Source organism: Chionomys nivalis, chromosome 18 (genome assembly GCF_950005125.1).
Source record: "Chionomys nivalis chromosome 18, mChiNiv1.1, whole genome shotgun sequence".
Lineage (NCBI taxonomy): Eukaryota > Metazoa > Chordata > Mammalia > Rodentia > Cricetidae > Chionomys > Chionomys nivalis.
The window spans coordinates 37,620,726-37,638,998 of record NC_080103.1 but is presented as its reverse complement, the minus strand read 5'-3'; the positions used below and the strand labels follow the sequence as shown (position 1 = coordinate 37,638,998).

At 40.3% G+C, this 18,273-nt stretch overlaps 1 protein-coding gene across 50 annotated transcripts in view; it reads left to right on the top strand.

Moving 5' to 3' along the window:
• The window catches only part of Ank2 (ankyrin 2), a 532,749-nt gene that overhangs the window by 292,706 nt on the left and 221,770 nt on the right, over positions 1–18,273 (top strand). For 2 of the 50 annotated variants that reach the window (XM_057793932.1, XM_057793922.1), the window contains exon 1: positions 13,267–14,073. The exons of 45 other annotated variants lie outside the window; for them this stretch is intronic. In XM_057793932.1, coding sequence (XP_057649915.1) covers positions 13,945–14,073 — 129 coding nt within the window. In that variant the 5' untranslated portion in view covers positions 13,267–13,944. Of the gene's footprint in view, positions 1–13,243; positions 14,074–18,273 lie in introns of those variants that run through there. 3 more of the 50 variants (XM_057793900.1, XM_057793926.1, XM_057793924.1) reach the window with 3 other exon arrangements.

The following is an 18,273-nucleotide window of genomic DNA, read 5'->3' as shown; positions in this document are numbered from 1 at the left end:
AATATGGCTTTAGACCCTTTGAGGGAGGTGGTACTCTGAAAATGCATTACTGAACCTCGCTTGTGCCTTGGTGATGCATCAACATTTAAAGAAGAGGCTTTTACTGTCAGTGTTTTAAAAGCCAGCTGTCTCGATTTGACCACTGTCCATATTAGACATTTTCATTAGTCATTCTTCATTGTGAAGCATGAGCACACCTCTAAATGTCTATTGAGATATAAGAATTGGATGCTTAACCCGAGATTTATATTACAATGAAAGACCTATATTTTGATTTTAATAAACTAAAAATATATCAATTATAACTTTTGTTCTCCTTTTTCTTATTCTGTTAGGCTGTATGATTTAAAGTACAAAGAAATTCCAGAAACTTGGTATTGGCTATGTGCTAGTTAACCCCCTGGCAGTTTAGCTGATAACCTCTTAGGTTATCATACACCAGCATGACCCTGGTTTAAGTAAAAACGAGAGGATGTGTTAGCCAGGTTTCCACCAATCCCAAGTTGTTAGGAAGAGGGAAGCTTTGTCTGGGCTCATGACCCTGGAGGTTTCAGTCTACACACAGTTGGTTCTGTTGCTTTAGGCCAATGAGGGAGGAAGCACATCACGATCTCATGTGACAGAGTCAAGCTGCTCACTTTGTGGCTGGGAAGCACACGAAGCAGAGGAGCGAAGTGCCGTTCTGATAGCTCCTTCAAGGGCATTTTCCTCCCTTGGCTTACCTTTCCAATACTCCAGCATCTCTCCATAGCACAAGCTGTCGAACAAGCTGGGGATTGAGTGTTCAACAGATGGGCTTATGAGGACATTTAAGAGACAAACTATAGAGAACATAATGCTTAATGCTCACATTCTATATATTAAATGCTACACATAGTATTTTTTTAAAAAAACATGCTGTGTTTGTATCTCTCTCTCTCTCTCTCACTGTGTGTGTGTGTGTGTGTGCATGTGTGTGTGTGTGTGTTGCGATTTTGATTTTGATGGACATATGAGGTTCCTGGGCTCAGAAATTAGAGTACTAAATACAGCTGTTCTGCTTCTAATTACAAAAAAAAAAAACAACAACAAAAAAAAACAAAAAAAACCCAAACAAACCTGAAAAGCACATTTTCCCATAGAGATCTTAAGTTACTTTGATGAAGAGGAAGGATGGTAAAATTGTAAAAATCTAAATTTGAATATAAACCATAAGAGAAGGCAAAGAGAAACAGAGAAAGTCATCTGTGACTTGTGATGGGTGACGGATGAGGGTAAGGAGCATCATTCTGTCAACCTTGGGTTTCCTCCGGGCAGATCTATTTACAGTGAACAGCAGAGAAGGAGCTAGCTAGAGCTGGTGAACTCAGTGGTTGGGGAGAAAGGGTTCCAAGACAGAGATGCTAACCCAATCAGGAAGAGAAGCTCTAACCTTACAGGGTGAGGTTTTCCCAGCTGGCAGGCAAAATGTAGAAATCCCACGGAGAGGTGTCTTTGTATTCAGTACAATTACTGGTAGTTGATCACAGATCAGTCTTATCAAGTGGAGGAGTGCTGGGGTGTCACTAACTTCAGGTAGGAATTAAGTCTTGACCACAGAGTCTAACCCAGTTATCAGAACAGATTCCATTGAGTTGGTCATGCATTTTGGAAACTGTGAAAACAATTCTGCAATCACTTAGCAGAATTCCTAAGTGAGTATCAAATGGGCTTTGCTGTGGGAATTGGATAGCTGAAGGACTAAACCAGGTAAGCCGTGTTGATTGGTTTGGGGTGCTACAGTGACAAAGGCTACTGTAAAAAGAGGAACAAGGTCTAAAGTCAGAGCTGGAATAATTAAGAAGCGAAGTTTTTGAGACAGTTACGTTTGTAGAATAATCCTCACCCCAAGTTAATCTATGTCATTGGAGACTATGTCAGGATATTAATTTTCCCACCGGGTCTGAGATAAGCACCAAGACTCAATGTGTGAGACAATTTCTTCACGGAGACAATTTCTGAGGACTTTATAGCTCCAGAAATTGAGTCTGTGCATGCAGATTAGGGGTTGACTATTTTAAGTTAACTCTCCCGTGATGTTTGGACATTTTTAATCCAAAAAAGTCTGATCATAATGTATTTTCTACACATGGGTATACACTTGAGGGCTGATGTTATGCAAATTAGTGTATAGTCTGAGGTCGCATTAACATTAGTTGTAAATATTTTGATGTAACCTAAAATGAGGTCAACGACATCTTAAGCAGATATATCATACCCAAGATCCTATAACTACATGTAACTACATGGCTTTGCTTCACTGTGCTTCAAGTTCCTTTTTACTTGGAAAATTATGGTAATTAATTTATATTTTGTATTAAGAGTTTTACAGCTTAATGTCACATTGTATGACTTGTTGGAAAATACATTACCTATTTTCTGTAGAACGGAGAACAAAATACTCACTAAACAAAATATATATGTAGCAAGAATAAAGGGATTCCTTTAAACCTTAAGATACAATATCTCAAGTGATTTTAGAGCAACTGAATTGTACTATCTTCCATCCAGTAGAGGGCTAGCAACCTCCATTAATTTCCAAGAACACACATGATAGTCAAGCTTTCGAGTTTATTTGCTAGTTTTCAGATTTTTTTTTGTTTTGTTTTAGCAGAACCTTTCCTTGAAGTTGTATAATTTGTAACCAAAAACCAGTGTCTTTATGTGGAAAGGTCAGAGTTGCCTTTCCAGAAGGTTCCAGAAGGAACCCTTCACTCTGATTTATCTAAAAGCACCCTTCCACCTCTAATGTCAGATCTTCGTGGATTAAGCAGTGAACATCCCCACCCCCTAAATCTGAGAGTATAGACCAGTACATAAATAGAGTGGTTTCTCATGCTGCATTTTGATTTCCACTATATTTGTGATTCGAGCCATTTTGTGCTTATGCTGTGGTTTAGAGAAAGGTGGCATTTTATTTCTAGGGTTATGAGGGAGAAAACATTATTTTAACAAACATTCTTCACAATATCTCATAGGTGTGAATGTAAAGTCTATATGAAGGGACCATATGAAGGATTTTTACTAAAACCTGAATTTAGGGATCAATTATAGGAATGAAAAGGACTTCTACTGCCTGATTCTTTGTCACTGTTTGTAAAAAGAACTTGTTCCAGAACCTTCCACTTGGAATTATGCCTATGTGATTGTCAAATGGCAATTGTTCTTTGTTTTTTCACTCCAAACAAAGCTTTGTGATGTAACCCTTTATTGTGATTGAGGCTGTCTCTAAATCTCTGATTCTGAAATCATATAAGTCCAGTGTGTCTTAGGAGCTATGCTCCATCAGGGCTGATTGGCCTGTTTTCCCATTTATGTTGGCCTTTCTTTAAGACTAAGTCCACCATGCTACAGGCAGGTTATGCCAGGTTTCCTCTTTACCCAGTAATTTACAGCTGTTGACTACTGGAAGAAAGGTGATGGCTAGCCATCAGCTGTCTCTTACATAATATTTTGGGCTATGATTCTATTGTGTTCCTAGTCCATTCACTGTCGGTTTTTGGCCTTTCCCCCTTTTACATTTTTATATCATGTTTTCCTCTAAAAAAATAATAGTTATAGGTTTATATTTGCTGAGTTCCTAGCACATATACAAAGCATCCCATTTACTTGGTTCTGCTAACTGGACATCCCCATTAGTGGTAAACAGACATTGAAGTAGTGTAGAAAATACATTCAACATAGGGCTCAAGTTGAGACAAAAGAGAGGTCATTGGATGAAGAAGCCCTGCTTTTAGTATGGAATCAAAACCGTGATGTTCAGTTAGTAAAAAGGATGCTTAGAAAGGAAAATGATAAAAATGATATATTTAAGTATTCTGTTTAAGGCCTAGAGATGCAGTTCAGTGTGTAAAATGCTTGCTTAGCATGCAGAAATCACCAGGTTCAATCCCCAGCAATACTAAATTAGGCATGAGTGTGCACCCTTGCAGGGTCAGGACTCAGGGGGCAGAGGCAAGAGGATTACAAATTTAAGATCATCTTTGGGTATATAGTAAGCTCCAGACCAGTCTTGTCTGAAAATGAAACATAGCATTTTGTTTAATCTAACACACATCACTGGATCGTCTTGCAGTGGTGATTGAGATCAGGATCTTTGTGAAAACACCTGACATTTGAGAGTTTTCTGTTGTTTAAGGTGCGGCATTGTCTTCTTTGTAAACAATAACACCTGGGTCTTACCTTGCTTTTCTGGTTTGGTATCTATTAAATGCAGTAGATGTGTTAAGATATTTGGAAAGTAATTTTATTGTAGAATTTCTAGATGTTTCTAATGGGTCTACATCAGTATGCTACATTTGCTTCATGCTTTCCCAGATTTTTTTTGAAGTTTTATAATTATATTTATGTACAGAAAACTCAGCAGTACATTTAACCCAGTTTAGTGGCGAGTTCTTTGGCCTTTGCCTTTTCCAGCTTGGCAATTCGAGCCACAGATTTAGGACCCAGGATGTTGCCTCCCCAGTGGCGGCGGATCTCATCATATCTGTCATTGTATTTCAATAGCATAAGGAACTAAATTTAGTGGGTACTTACAAAATGTTTGTATTATTTTTCATGAATCAACTTAAAAAACATTTTGTAATCTGTATATTTTGACATGTGCATGAGTACATGCATGCCATGGCATCTCTGTGAAGGTTAGATGACAACCTGAGGAATTTGGTTCTCTCCTACAGTGTGGGTTGCAGGGATTGAGCTGAGATCAATAGGTTTGGTGGCAACCTATTGGTAAAGAGCCATCTTGAAAGCTCTTTGAAAAAGAACATTTTTTTTCCAACTCATACTTCTTTAGATAGTTGAAAACTTGCTTAACTTATGTAATTAAAATAAGAAGTGCAATGGAGACAAAAAAATTTAATAAACATGCCAGACTCACGGTAAACTATAACTTAACAGTAGGAGAAAAATATACACAGAATATATAGTGGTTACCAAGCTCTAAGCTTCTACTGTGTGGACATTAGAGGAGACGGGGACATTTTGTTCATTTGTTGACAAAGCTTTTTGTTCTGTTTTCCTGTAAATCAGGGGAAAGAACCAATCATTTTCTGTGAAGACATTGAAAGCTATATGATTAAAGTACCTGAAACCGAAAAGGACTCTATTGATGTTTGTAGTTTAGAAGGCTAGTTGAGTTAAATATTGATCCGAGCTTTTACTTAGTCCGTCTTTTTTCATATAAAATTTATAATTTCGGAGAAAAAAATCTATTTTATTTCTACTACTTCATGTTTATCTCAGTGAAAATGAATTCTGAAGGGTTTAAAGTTTCAATTTTCTATGAAAATATATTATGTATACATTTATGTCATAACCTATAAACATGTATAGTTATGTGTTAATTAAAATACTAAAAAATGAAAGGCATTGTTTCATATTGCAAGTGTAATTCCTTTTTTTCTTCATTGCTTTCATATCTACCTCTGGATAAACTTCAATTTCTTACAGTGCTGGGAGGCTCTCATAATTTACTTGAAAATATAGTGAGACAGTGAGATGATGCTGGCTAGACGGGTTGGTTGATAGTCCAGGAACAAGGCACAGACGCTTGCAATCAAGAATTGACTTTGAATTCAATTGCCTACCTTCCCCAAACCGTTGTCCAGTGGGAGGAAAATAAGCGTAGCGGGTGATGTTCTACGTCTGCTGCCTTTCTTCTCTCATCTGCTGTGGACTGAAAGCAATTGATGGCAAGCTTATGGTGGACATCTAGATCTCTGTGAAGGAAAGCTGCCACTGACCTAGCAAGTCTGTGATGGAATGCCATAGTGTAAGACCAAAAGTTAAAGCTCAGTCTTAGGTGTGGCTTTGGAATCTGGTGAACTAAGAGGCACCTACATGACCTAATGGGAAGTTCTGCCCACTCACTCCAATGAACCAGGTGCCCTACTTAGGTGCCTTCCATAGCTGAGCCATGAGACCCTGTTCCTGTTCATGCCCATGTAGTGAGTTTTGTCTCCTGCCTATCACAGTATTCTATGACAAAGCTGTCACATCCTCCTTTAGGTGTCTTGGAGAGTCCTCCTGCCCAGCTTTGCAAAGCCTGCCTCCCATTGCTGTTCACATGATCCTTGAGAAGAGCCCAAATGGCTCTGTGTTCCGTGGTATCCTCTTTTCCCAGAGCAGTATGGGGTTAAAAGGCAGCTATAAATAATGAAGATTTACTGTATCATTATTAAAGCTTTTATTAAGAGAAAGACTTTCTGCCATAGTACATATCGCTTCCACCATTCACTTAATCCTCATGCTGCTTAAAGGTTTAATGATACTGTTCTCTGTTCCTATGGAAAGTTGTGTAGCTTATTAAAAACAGTGAAGGGAAAGGCTCACTAAAGCAGTCTGCACTCCAGGAACTGAGATGCCTTAGCTTCCTCCTTGAGTGACCCCACTTTGGGAATCAGAACTGTGTCGCTTATGTGATGCGTGTCTTGTCCATACTCAAATACTGGCACTCTTCACAGATCTGCTGCCCTGCCCTGCCCCACAACCAGTCATTTTGGATACTGATCACTGTACTTAAGATGTTATTTAAACCGATAATTTCTGGGAGTGGATGGTAATAACCCCTTCAGAGCAAGCAGATGTGCAGGGACTTCAGGTTGGCTTTGTGGTGGTTGATCTGCTGGAGGGATGGCTGCCTTTCATTGTGTCCTCGTTCTGAAAATCTCTCTTCCCAGTCGGGTGATTGTGGAGGGGCCTTGCTACCTGGCTGTGCACTTTGTGTAGATACTGGCTATTGGTTTTTGCCCTTTTCCCCAGAAAGTGCACATTTGCTACGGAAATACACCCAGGAAACAAACACACTGTCTGTGCTTGCTCATCTCTTAGTGGCTCCATTTTCTTTCGGTCTTGCTCAGAAATCCCTAATTATCATGTTAGCCATGTATTGATCTTAAGAAGTTGTTTGCATTTTAGGGCACAGGAGAGATGGTTTAGAGGTTAAGAGATAATTTGCTTCTCTTTTAGGGGACCCACGTTCAAATCCCAGCACCCACATCAGGTGACTGACATCTACCTGTAATTCCAGCTCAAGGGGAATCATATGCCCTCTTTTAGCCTCTACAGGCACTCACGTGAAGCAAAAACCTGATTAAAGGCGTTATTTATATTTCTTCTATATTTCTAGTTTTCGGTAATAATGTTGTTTGATTTTCTCCCAGTAGCTGGAAAAACCATGCATGTTAGTGCTTGTGTCTTGATTATTAATTAGAAAGATTCAAGGATGCTTTTCTCAGAAAACGTAATTTCCAAAAAAAGGCTTGAGTTTTGGTTTCCATATGGGATATGAATTCACATAAAATATGTAACATAAAAACAATTGTCATATCTAAAAAAACCAGAAATGATAACATTGTAAGTTAAACATGGTTGCAAGAAAAAGAGTATCTTCTACCTACTAAAGAAATGAAAGTGGATCTGGAAGCATTTCTGGGAGGGAAAAAAGGTTGTGGAAGAACCCAGAAGCAGAACTAATGGACATGTTCATATCTTCATTCCTAGCACCTCATGGATATGACTGTCTTTTCCACAAGGCAAAAGTGACCAGGTGACAGAATGCCATTTTTCTGGTGTCAACAGTAGAGAAATCCCCTTCAAGGAGACTGCTTAGGGGTGGTTGTGTAATTAAAACATATTTTTAATAAATCTTTTACATTTATTGGAGTTTCTACTAGATTGAGAATCTATTTGATACAGAATTATTTTCCTAAAATTGTTGAAAATATTTATGTCCATATTTTAGTGATATGAGATTTGGATTAAAACATCAGAGACTGGTGACATCACCATAAAGTTGATATTAAACTCAGGAGATTCAGACATACTCTAAGATTACATTTTTGTATTCATATTTTTAATTTTGAAGAAGTTTGAAATATTTCAATTAATTGTTTTCTGGAAGAATATTGTTAGAGGGTTGGTTATACTTCATGTTCTATAAAATATAGCGCAGTAACTCAGTTATTCTTTACTTAGTGGGTTTTAAATATTACAATTTTACATTTCACAAAAATGTAAAACATATCTGACAACTTCCATATCACATAAATAATAAAAATTAAAAATAACTTTGCTCCATGTAATTTTTTCTCTTTGGAGGATCTTGCAAGCCATTTATCCAAATAATACTTTGAATTGACTTATAAACGTGAAATGTACAAGTATTGATCCTGTTTTCTTTTCCTTACCAATAGCTTCCTTTGAGATGCTGAAGTTATTCTTTTTTTTTCTATGATGTGTGAATACAGGGGTGAGCATATTTGTATGAGCCAGAGAATTACCTGGAGTATCATTCCTCAAAAGCTTTTGTTTTGAGGCATTCTGTCATTGGCCTAGGGCTGGTCTAGTCAACCAGGCTGACTAGTGAGTGCCATGGATCCACTAGTCTTCTCCTCAGAGTCTTGGGATTACAGGAGTGCGCCTGGGTTTTTAACAGACAGGGGATCTGGGCATGTGGAAATCAGAAAAGACCCTAGAGTTAGGTCTCTTCTTCCGCTGCAGATCTCTGGGACTAAACTCAGGTCACCAGTCTTGTGTGCCAAGAGCTTCTATATATTACCAGCCCCAGTGATTTTTATTTGGTCAAACAAAACAGCTAAAAAACAAACCCCAGAGTTTTTAGAAAAATCGTGTACAAACCAAAAACAGGTGTAACAGTAAATCTCCAACAGGAGTTGAGGTCCACGTCAAAGTTTCAGCCCTTTAACAATCACCGTCACAGTTTTATTCAGAATCAGCACATCTTTTTATATTTACTTATGGATATTTATTTGTCTCTGAGTCATAGAGTAAGATGTCGTTATTGGGAAGAGAGAAGTCCTGAGAACACTTGAAGATATTTATAAGTAATTTGAAACTTGAGTCCAGATGCTTAAAAACTCTGAAACAGCATCCTGTCCAAGATCTGCATATGAGCTCTGCTCACAAGAGATTGGAGAGGCTGGGTGCTCATCTCTGGAGGGATGGAGATGCCTCCTTGTGGGCCTCCTGGAACGGTGCTTGATTAAAGACAGAGGCACAGCTAGAGACTGCACAGCAATGAGATGAGGGCAGCCAGAAGGCTTCAATTTTAAAGAATGTTAGTGGGGAAAAAATTATATGGTTACTCCCAAGTTTTCAGTGTAAGCTGAAAGAAAGAGAATGATTTCCTCTTTGTAACTGTTTCTGTTTGCTAAATTTATCAACGGTCAAATCACACACACACACACACACACACACACACTGTTAATTAGGAAGCCTGTTCCCACAAACAGATGGAGCTTGCTCCTTGTCTATTGAGGCTCACACTTTGTGGCTGAGGGGCTAGCACTGGAGATGAGCTTGGGAAGGTGCAAGGATTTTTGCCCAGCAATCTCCTTTCCTTCCAAGCTGTGGCTTCCTTGGCTTTCTCTTTCCCTCTGCCCCTTACAGACTTAGCTCTAGCCTTTAATGGAAACCAGTGTTAGGGTCTGAGCCGAGAGAGGTCTGTTGTGACAGAATGGTAACTGTCTATGACCCAGATTGTGTGACTTTATCTTCCTTATGTAGAAAGGCCTAGGTGGGGAAGCCATTCAGCCTTGTCTTTTGATGAATGTCACTAGCTAGAAATGTGCTGTGTAACTTGGAATGTTTCTGAGGCAAGATGGTAATGGGCCTGAATCAGCTGCTTCTCCATCCTTGATTTAGACTGGAGTCCTTGCTTCTTTCCTTGGGCAGAAATAGAAGAAAGTAGTACCTCTTGGGTCATGTGACCTTACACAAACTTTGTACCATAGTAGTCTTGGGCTATCAAAACTGACTTTGACTTCAGGTAAAACAAATCGAAGGTGATGCGTCGCTGAAGTCATTCAGTTTGCTTTGTCTTATGGCAATCACTCATCATCTGCCGAAAACACACAGACTCTCAAAGATGGACTAGCACCATGAAATTGTGAAGAATCAGCTCTTGGATCACAGCCCAAGTGGGCACATCATCACCATCATCATCATCAACATCATCTGATTAGCCAGCTCATTTTCACGACACCCCCTTGCCTCCCACAATTGGGCTGTACAGAGTGATTATTCTCTTCAGTTGCATGGCTGCTTCTCCTGGGTGGAGCTGTAGAGGGAGGAGGGAGATAAGGGATTAAGTTGCATATGGCCAGCTCAGTTGATATTGAACGCTGCCCTTACTTGATGCCCGATGTTGCAGAGGATTTTCTTTGGATTCTGTTCAATGGTTTGCTGTACAGTGAGGACAGCAAATGGCTGCTTTTCTCCTATCTTCAAAATGAAGCATGCCCTCTCTGAAGGGCAGTCTCTCAAGTCTGCTTCTCAAATGTAAACGACAGGGCCACCGTGTGTTCCTCACCTTTGAAGGCAAGACACCAGCATTTCTCATTACCGGTCAAGATGCTTTGTGGAAGGAATCAGCTTTTGGTACACATTCAAAATGCAGCCAGTATTGTATCTCTGCTGGAGGCTTGAGGGGAAGATCCCATTTAATGTGGTGTATGCATCATTTAAATGGCTGTGAGCTCCTGGGACTGGAACCTGGTGCCCTGTCTATGCAGAGGTCAGCTGGTGAGTGTGCATTGCTTCCTTTCCAAAGAAAATTGAGGGATTTTTTTCCCACCCAAATAGAAATGATAAAGAAGGTTGAACAATAGCAAGGCAACAAGAAGGGATGTCTTTAAGAAGTCAACAGTTTTCACTGCTGAATAAGTCAGCTGTAGGTAGATAGCACTGTATAGGCATGTCGAATCTTTCTTGAAAGGATAGCCTTCTGCTAATCATTTCATTTGGGAGCAATTTAAAGTAAAATAAAATAAAAATGCATTTCCTAGTTGGGAAAAAGATAAATGAAAATATCACACACAAAAAGGACTTGGGATCAGTTTTACTTAAAAGTATGTTTGCTAAACTGTCTGAGATTTCTGGTTCTATGACTGGAAATTGGTGGCTCTCTCGGCGCTTCCTTTCCCTGAGGTGGATTGGCAGTCAAGACAGAGGCGTAACCTTCCTGCTGTTATTGCATGGTGTCTTGAGGAAAGCTATCTAGAATGTTATTTGCCTTCCAGTTGCATCTGCAAATACCCAGTACCTTTGCTTCTCTGTGTCACATGCAAAGATAACCAGGAAAAACGTAAGCAAAATTGTGTCAATATTGGTTTTAAAGACCTGGCCAATACAATTCTTTCTGTAATGTCTCTGTCACTCAAGCTAATGACTATCTGATCATGCTCTTTCTTGACGAGACAGAGTATAAGAGTTGAAAGAGTCCAGGGGGCTAAAGTGTTAACTATATCTGAGATTTGCTTTTAGCCATCAGATCGAAGCTTTAAAATGTGACATGTTCCTGGTATAAGAGAAACACATAGTGAAACTGCTGCTGGCTGATTTTCCAAGTGGGTCTGCAGTGAGCTTCTGAAGAGCTAATGAAATAAGCAAATGGTTTTGGCGACAGGCGCTGTTCACCTTCTGCTGTAGCCATGTTGTGATTTTGGCTTTTCTACTGAGAAGTCTGAAAAGGGAGAGGGTGTTTGAGATGGTGGAAACAGACCCTACTGAAACAGCAGAAGAGATGTATGCATCCTAGAAGAATCCCCAGGCACCCTCCCCAACGGGAAGATCACTACAGGAGGCTCAACCACATCCCATCAGGACTCGAATTATAAAGCTAAAAGAACATCCATGCCTGAGGTGTGGCTTGCTTGCTATAAACCTTTTTTAAAAATGAGGATTTATAAGAAAAAGGAATGCCAGATGGCACCAGAGACAGCCAGTGCTGAGTTCTTGCTGTTTCCCAGAAGTACCCTCGAGTAGTGATGGATTTGATTTCATGACCAAGTAGAGGGCATGTATGGAGTGTGATATAACTAGGGGACAACCATGGACTTTGCCAAGGAGATAGCTAGCTTCCCCCAAATGCATGTTAACTTCCCAAGAAGCCTGGATAAACATGCGTGTTTCTATGCCAATATATGAAAGACTTTCCCGGGAAGGGTTAGGAGGGCTGAAGGCATGATGAGGTGGGTAAGGTTTTCTGTGTTTTGTGGATCTGAATTCTCAGCTGTGGGGTGCAAAATGGATGATGCTCCTCTTACGTAAGAGGGCCGATCCCCCCCCTTCCCTCGACTTAATCTGTTGTAAGCTGGTTGACCCGGAACCACCACAACACTAATACAGCATGGCCCACTGCAAGTGTAATTCTCTGCTTCCAAACAACATTTGAATCAGATGAAGAGCTAAAGTCTCTCTACTATCACATATTGCGTTTAGCAACCACTGCCTTCAACTGAGTTCAAATAGGAAACAAAATTGTACATTATATAAGCTAAAACACGTAAGACCAAAGTACAAAAAAAATTAAACTAGCATTTTCTCTTAAAAAATAAAGCAAAAACTTCACTATTGTACTCTCTTCACATATTGGAGAAATTGAGACCTTTGGAGTCTTATTTAGCAACATAAACACATCATTTATTATTGAAATTTTAAGTTAGCTTAGTGATGGGTTTCATTATAAACATTTTTAAAGAGCCCTGAACATTTTTTCCCCTACTTACAGGTTACATGTAGAATCATATTATATGGGTTTTCTCTCACTTGTTATAGTAGTCGTAACGGTTCCTCTAAAACATGAAGGTTGTAAAGGAAGGGCCTTGACAATCCACTTGGATTAACAGCGTTGAGACTGTCTAGCTGAAAACGAGACACTGAGAAGTGAGTGCTATTCTCAGTAGTCAATTAGTCCTTGATTTTAACAAACTTTGAAAACTAGACAGTGTATGTGATTGGAGAATTCCATCTTGAGTTTACAGGTGACGTTCTCTGTCTTCTTTCTTTCGCTCCCTCCTGGGAATAATAATAATATACATTGTCTTCTACTGTATTTCCCTACTGACTATGTAAGAGAACATCCAGAAACTCTAATTTTACATAATTTCATTCCGTTGCTCTTCATGTTAATGTGTGGGTAAAAACACCTTTGCGAATTACAAAGGCGCCTCCGAGGGTACAATGCGAGCGCCTCTTGGAGAGATGGAAGATGGTTTTCCGGGTACCCGTTTTCCTCTTTGACTTCCTCAACCCTTGCCCGTCAGGATAACCACGCCACGGTGCTCACTGGCATACAGCTGGGTTTGAGTCCTTGCCTAAGCATGCTGCTAAGACTGTCTCACGTGTGTCTGTAAACCGCATCAGGAAGCCCGGGCTACTCCCAGTCCTTTTCAGACGCGTTCTCCCCTCATTGCCTTGTAAGAGAAGAGTCACTCCCAGCTCTGCTCCTCTCCTCTCGGCCCCACAGCGTTGATTCTTTTTTTGAAATGTACCTTGGAGAAGGGAAGGGCTGAGAGATTTAAGACGCAGGGATCCATGTCACGTGCTGCCCGTAGCAACCGCGGCGGCGGCGAGTCCTTAGCGAGACTGCACCATTTTCTCTCGCCCTGCATAGAGGTGTGGTTGCAAGCGGCGGCGAACTCCCCACCCCCTAGGACTTTCAACGAGGTGGCCTCTTCCTGGCTCCGGTCTGAAGACAGACTGTCTGGAGGAGTCCCCCAAGACCGTTCCAACTGGTGATGAGAGCCTGAGGAAGGCTTTTGCAACTATTAGGATGCTGGTCTGTGCTCGGGGCCACCCAACTGCTGAGGAGCTCCGGGTCCAGAGCCCCGCCCTCCCTTGGGACCTTTGCTGAACCTGGGTGCTCACCTGTGCATGCCTGTGTGTAGGTGTGTGCTACTGTGGGGCTCGGCTGGCAACCTGGGGGACACTCGAGTGAATTATGGGTGCTGCAGAGGCTGGAGCAAGATTATGACCTAGCTCGTGGGCGTCTTGGATTATTTTGTGAGTGTTCTGGCTGCCAGCCATTGCTCTGCTGGGAAAAATCACATCTCCACATAGCAGCAAAATCACCTGTATTGCTGGGGAGTGGAAAGTGATCCTCTGCTGATTTCGCCTGCAAAAATGGCTCACGCTGCTGCTTCTATCAAAAAAGTTCGAGAGGCTGAACTGGATGAAAAGGAAAAAAATCTGGAGAGAGAGAGAAAAAAACAACGGAAAATCCCCAGGGATCGAATGGAGCGGAAAAGAAAGGTATGGAAAGCCTCCGGTTGTCCCCGTCCCCTCCCCGCTTCACAGCGCTGTGTAGAATCATCAGCCTTTAGAACTGACAACTTCATCCTCCCTTTTCCCATCACTCCCCTGCACCATTTCCAAGCTCAGTTTGCAGCTCGGAGCTCTTGCCTGAATTTGCTGCATTGGGAGGAGATGCCTGAGCAGGATGGATTTCCTCTGCTTTGATCAAGCAGAGCAAAAGCCGTCTTCAGTTCATTTTCTCTCTCTCTTTTTTTTAACCTCAGATTATTACCATCTCTAAACCGGGTTCTGTGGTCTTCCAGTTTCCTCTGAGCACTTGCACAGAAGGAAGGGTTGCTATATGGCAACCTTCTCTGTCTCTGGACCGCTGGCACTTTCTCACTTACTCTGGATTCCATAACGGTCTCGGTTTGGGAAAGAGCCACAGGATCTGTATGCGCCCTTGCCCTCCTGAGGGTTGACATTATTCTACATGAGAATAGACTAAAAACATTGGTGCAATGAGCGGTGTTTCTGCATTTTTAGAATTCTGTTTTCTGTTATTAATTCTGGAATTTACTTTTTCAATTTGGCAATCAAATGGAAATATCTAGCTAACCAAGGCAATGAATCATCGATTCTCCTAACACTACATATCAAATCTCTCTCTTTACCTTAAACATTTTTTTTAAATTAAAATTTCCAAAAGCATACATCTTACAAGCCAACAGTAATGAAATACTCACCCAGCCAGTGGTCTAGATCTGTAAAGGAAGTTGTTGTATGTAAACATGTTAATTAACAAAGTAGGCCACTGAATAATTTCAGATGATAAATGCTATTTTATATTAGCAGATTGTACAAATAGTGCCTTGTACACAAGCTGTTTTTAAACAGCTCTGGGATTAGAGATGCACCAGGGACCCACATGCTTACTAACCCATGTGCTCCATGGACCTCCTCTTCTTCTTTCCATAATAGCCTCATTCACCTTTGCATTTGAGAGGTGTTGTCTTTGCCTCTTTTTGGAGGAAAGGGGGATGAACTTAAAAACCCACACTGAGTTGAGATCTTACTGCATAGACATTCATCCTGTTTCTGTTTTACTTCTCCAAAATCATTGGTACCTAGAAACAAATAAAATTAGTATATTTAATGGTTTCCCTTCTGGGAAAAAGTCAATGCTGTTTATTTGACCTTTAAAATGCCTTGATTCAAGAGTGCTTTGATTCTTTTTACAGTATCCAAGCTTTATTGGCCATTTTGTTAGGTTGTCTACTTCCCTTACTGCTCCCCTAGCTTTGTTTTTAATCTTCTAAATAGAATATTGCTGCTTAAAGCATTGTCTTATACTTATATCCTTTTAAATCATCCCCCCCCCCCGCCAATTACCATGTATTAGTTCTTGGCCAGGGTTGCCTGAACAACATCCACCAAGCATCATGCACTCCATTCACGGGGAACCTTTGCTCTGATGGGTTTCCATATGGAGTCCATGGCTATATCCCCAAACCCCATTATGCTTGAAAAGTTACATTGTTAAAATGGCAAGTGTCAGTAGTTCTCGAGAACTTCAGTTGCTTGGATGCTGTCTTGCTTTAGCTTGAATCTAGCCTGTCAACAAGATTGCTGGTTAGTAGTGTCATAGTGGTCGTAGGACAAGTTCATCTCCGCACGTTTAGATATCATTAACCTAGAACCAGAGTAACTGATAGTCTTTATACCCGTTCTTCTGTTTTCATATACACTTACTTCTCTGCAAATGCTTGTAGGATTCCATAGCACAGTAAAGGTTTACTAATTGATGGGCGTACTTTTGAACTATATCAAATTTCTTTCCTAGACAGACAGTTTTCCCTCCCCCACATACACATTCTGAACCAACCCAGTTTCAAATATGATCTGAAAGAAGAAAGGCCTAGTTCTTAATTATTTCTTAAGGTTTAGAAAACGACAGGTCATGGACAAATGAAAATGCCTAACTGGACTCTAGAACAACATCTTCAGAAAATCATTTTAAAAGATCATGTTTTCAGTTGATACCATTTCATAGTTGTAAGGGAATGTATCAGTTGTAAGTCTAAGAGTATATAGAGTATCATTTTCATGTCTGTGGAAGGTTTCTTACCCAAAAACCTCTTTATGCAAAGAGTTCAGAGACCAGCCATCCCCAGTGTAGATAAAACTACAGAGCTTGGGGGAAAATACACTGATTTTGAAAAGGAAATTTTACTAAGATACAGTTGTTGATTATTAAAATAATTCAGTGAGGTGGCCTTGTATTTGGGCTTCATTTTAATTTGCCTTTCTAAACTTGCTCTTAATTAAAAGAATACTTATTTTACATTATATAAACCTTCTAAATTAATTTTTAGCTATTTGTAAACTTCAATCATACCCTGTCTTGACTGTAACCCTCACACCAACTTACCATTTGTGTGTTTTTAAAAAGGCAACTGTTGGTATATTAAGGAATTTCACTTCAACCCCATAATAAACAAAATGTTCAGTCTGCTTTGGCTATACTCTGGGTAATTAATGTTTAAATATAGTATCCGGCTGGCGTCCATTGTATTTGTGAATACTAAGTAGCTATACAATGAATCTAAGCTTTAAGCTAATGAACCAAGTTCAAGAGTAGTTGAAACAAAGTAATTTAACTTGTTTGGTAAAATGGTCACTGATCTACCATTCATGGGGTAGGAGGCTATTCTGTTCTTGCTATCACCTTAGTAGTAACTGAGTAATCTCTATATGTACAAAGTCTAGTTCCTATACTAGAAATCCAGAGTTTGAGACCTGAGCTGCCAAATGAACCTGCTAAGTGAGAGACCAAAATTCTCATGCTGGCAAGACAGTCCTAGCCCTAGAAAGTGATTCCAAAGCCGGGCGGTGGTGGCGCACGCCTTTAATCCCAGCACTTGGGAGGCAGAGGCAGGCGGATCTCTGTGAGTTCGAGACCAGCCTGGTCTACAAGAGCTAGTTCCAGGACAGGCTCCAAAACCACAGAGAAACCCTGTCTCGAAAAACCAAAAAAAAAAAAGAAAGTGATTCCGAGTATAAGATCTTTTTTACTATAGCTGCATAATATTTCCCATCTGTGCTTTTTAAATTTTGAAAATAAATAATTTATAAGGAATAAGTGGAAGTGGCAACACAAGTACATTGCTGAAAGCAAAGTATATGTACTTAAATAATTTTCATTAAATCTTAAGTTTACTATGAATTTTCAAAGAAACTTTTGTATTTCCCGCTTCTCAGCATAGACAAGTCATTCTCATCCGTCATGTCTGCATTGCTCACTATTCCTCATACATGCTTAGCATGTACTTTGATCATATCCACTCCCTCCCCATTTGTCTCTCTTGTCCCTGACCCAACAGTTCCTTCCTCTTCCCCCGTAGTTCTCTCTCATTTTTTAAAGTTATAGCTTTAAATGAGTTCTAGCTCATTTTTTTAAAGCTTTCACATAAAGAAAATTATTTGTATTTTCTAGTCTACTTCATTTTTGTTAAACGATGATTTCTATCCATTTTCCTGGCACAACTTGTTCTTTAAGGCTGAGTAAAATTTCATTGTAGGGGCTGGAGAGATGGCTCAGAGGATAAGAGCCTCTTTCTGTTCAGGCATGAAGACGGACCTGGTTTCTGATCTCATTACCTAGGCTTGGCCATATGTGTATATGTAAACCTAACACTGTCGGGGGCAAAGAAATGAGGACCTCTGGCCGGGCGATGGTGGCGCACGCCTTTAATCCCAGCACTCGGGAGGCAGAGGCAGGCAGATCTCTGTGAGTTCGAGACCAGCCTGGTCTATAAGACTTAGTTCCAGGACAGGCTCCAAAACCACAGAGAAACCCTGTCTCGAAAAACCAAAAAAAAAAAAAAAAAGAAAGAAAGAAAGAAAGAAATGAGGACCTCTGGTCCATGAGGGTTGCTGATCTGCCTAGCTCTAGGTTTAGTGAGACTTTGCCTGAGGGAAATAAGGTAGAGAGAGGTAGCACAGGGTACTTATTGTCCTCCTCTGGCCTCTGCTTGTACGACACCCTTCCAACATGTACATATGCCAGCATATCTTTCTTTCTTTCTCTCTCTCTCTCTCTCTCTCTCTCTCTAAAACTCAATTATGTACATATACAAGATTCTCTTTATCAAATTCTTCTCCTCCTCCTTTATTCTTCTTTTTTTGAGACAGGGTTTCTCTGTAGCTTTGGAACCT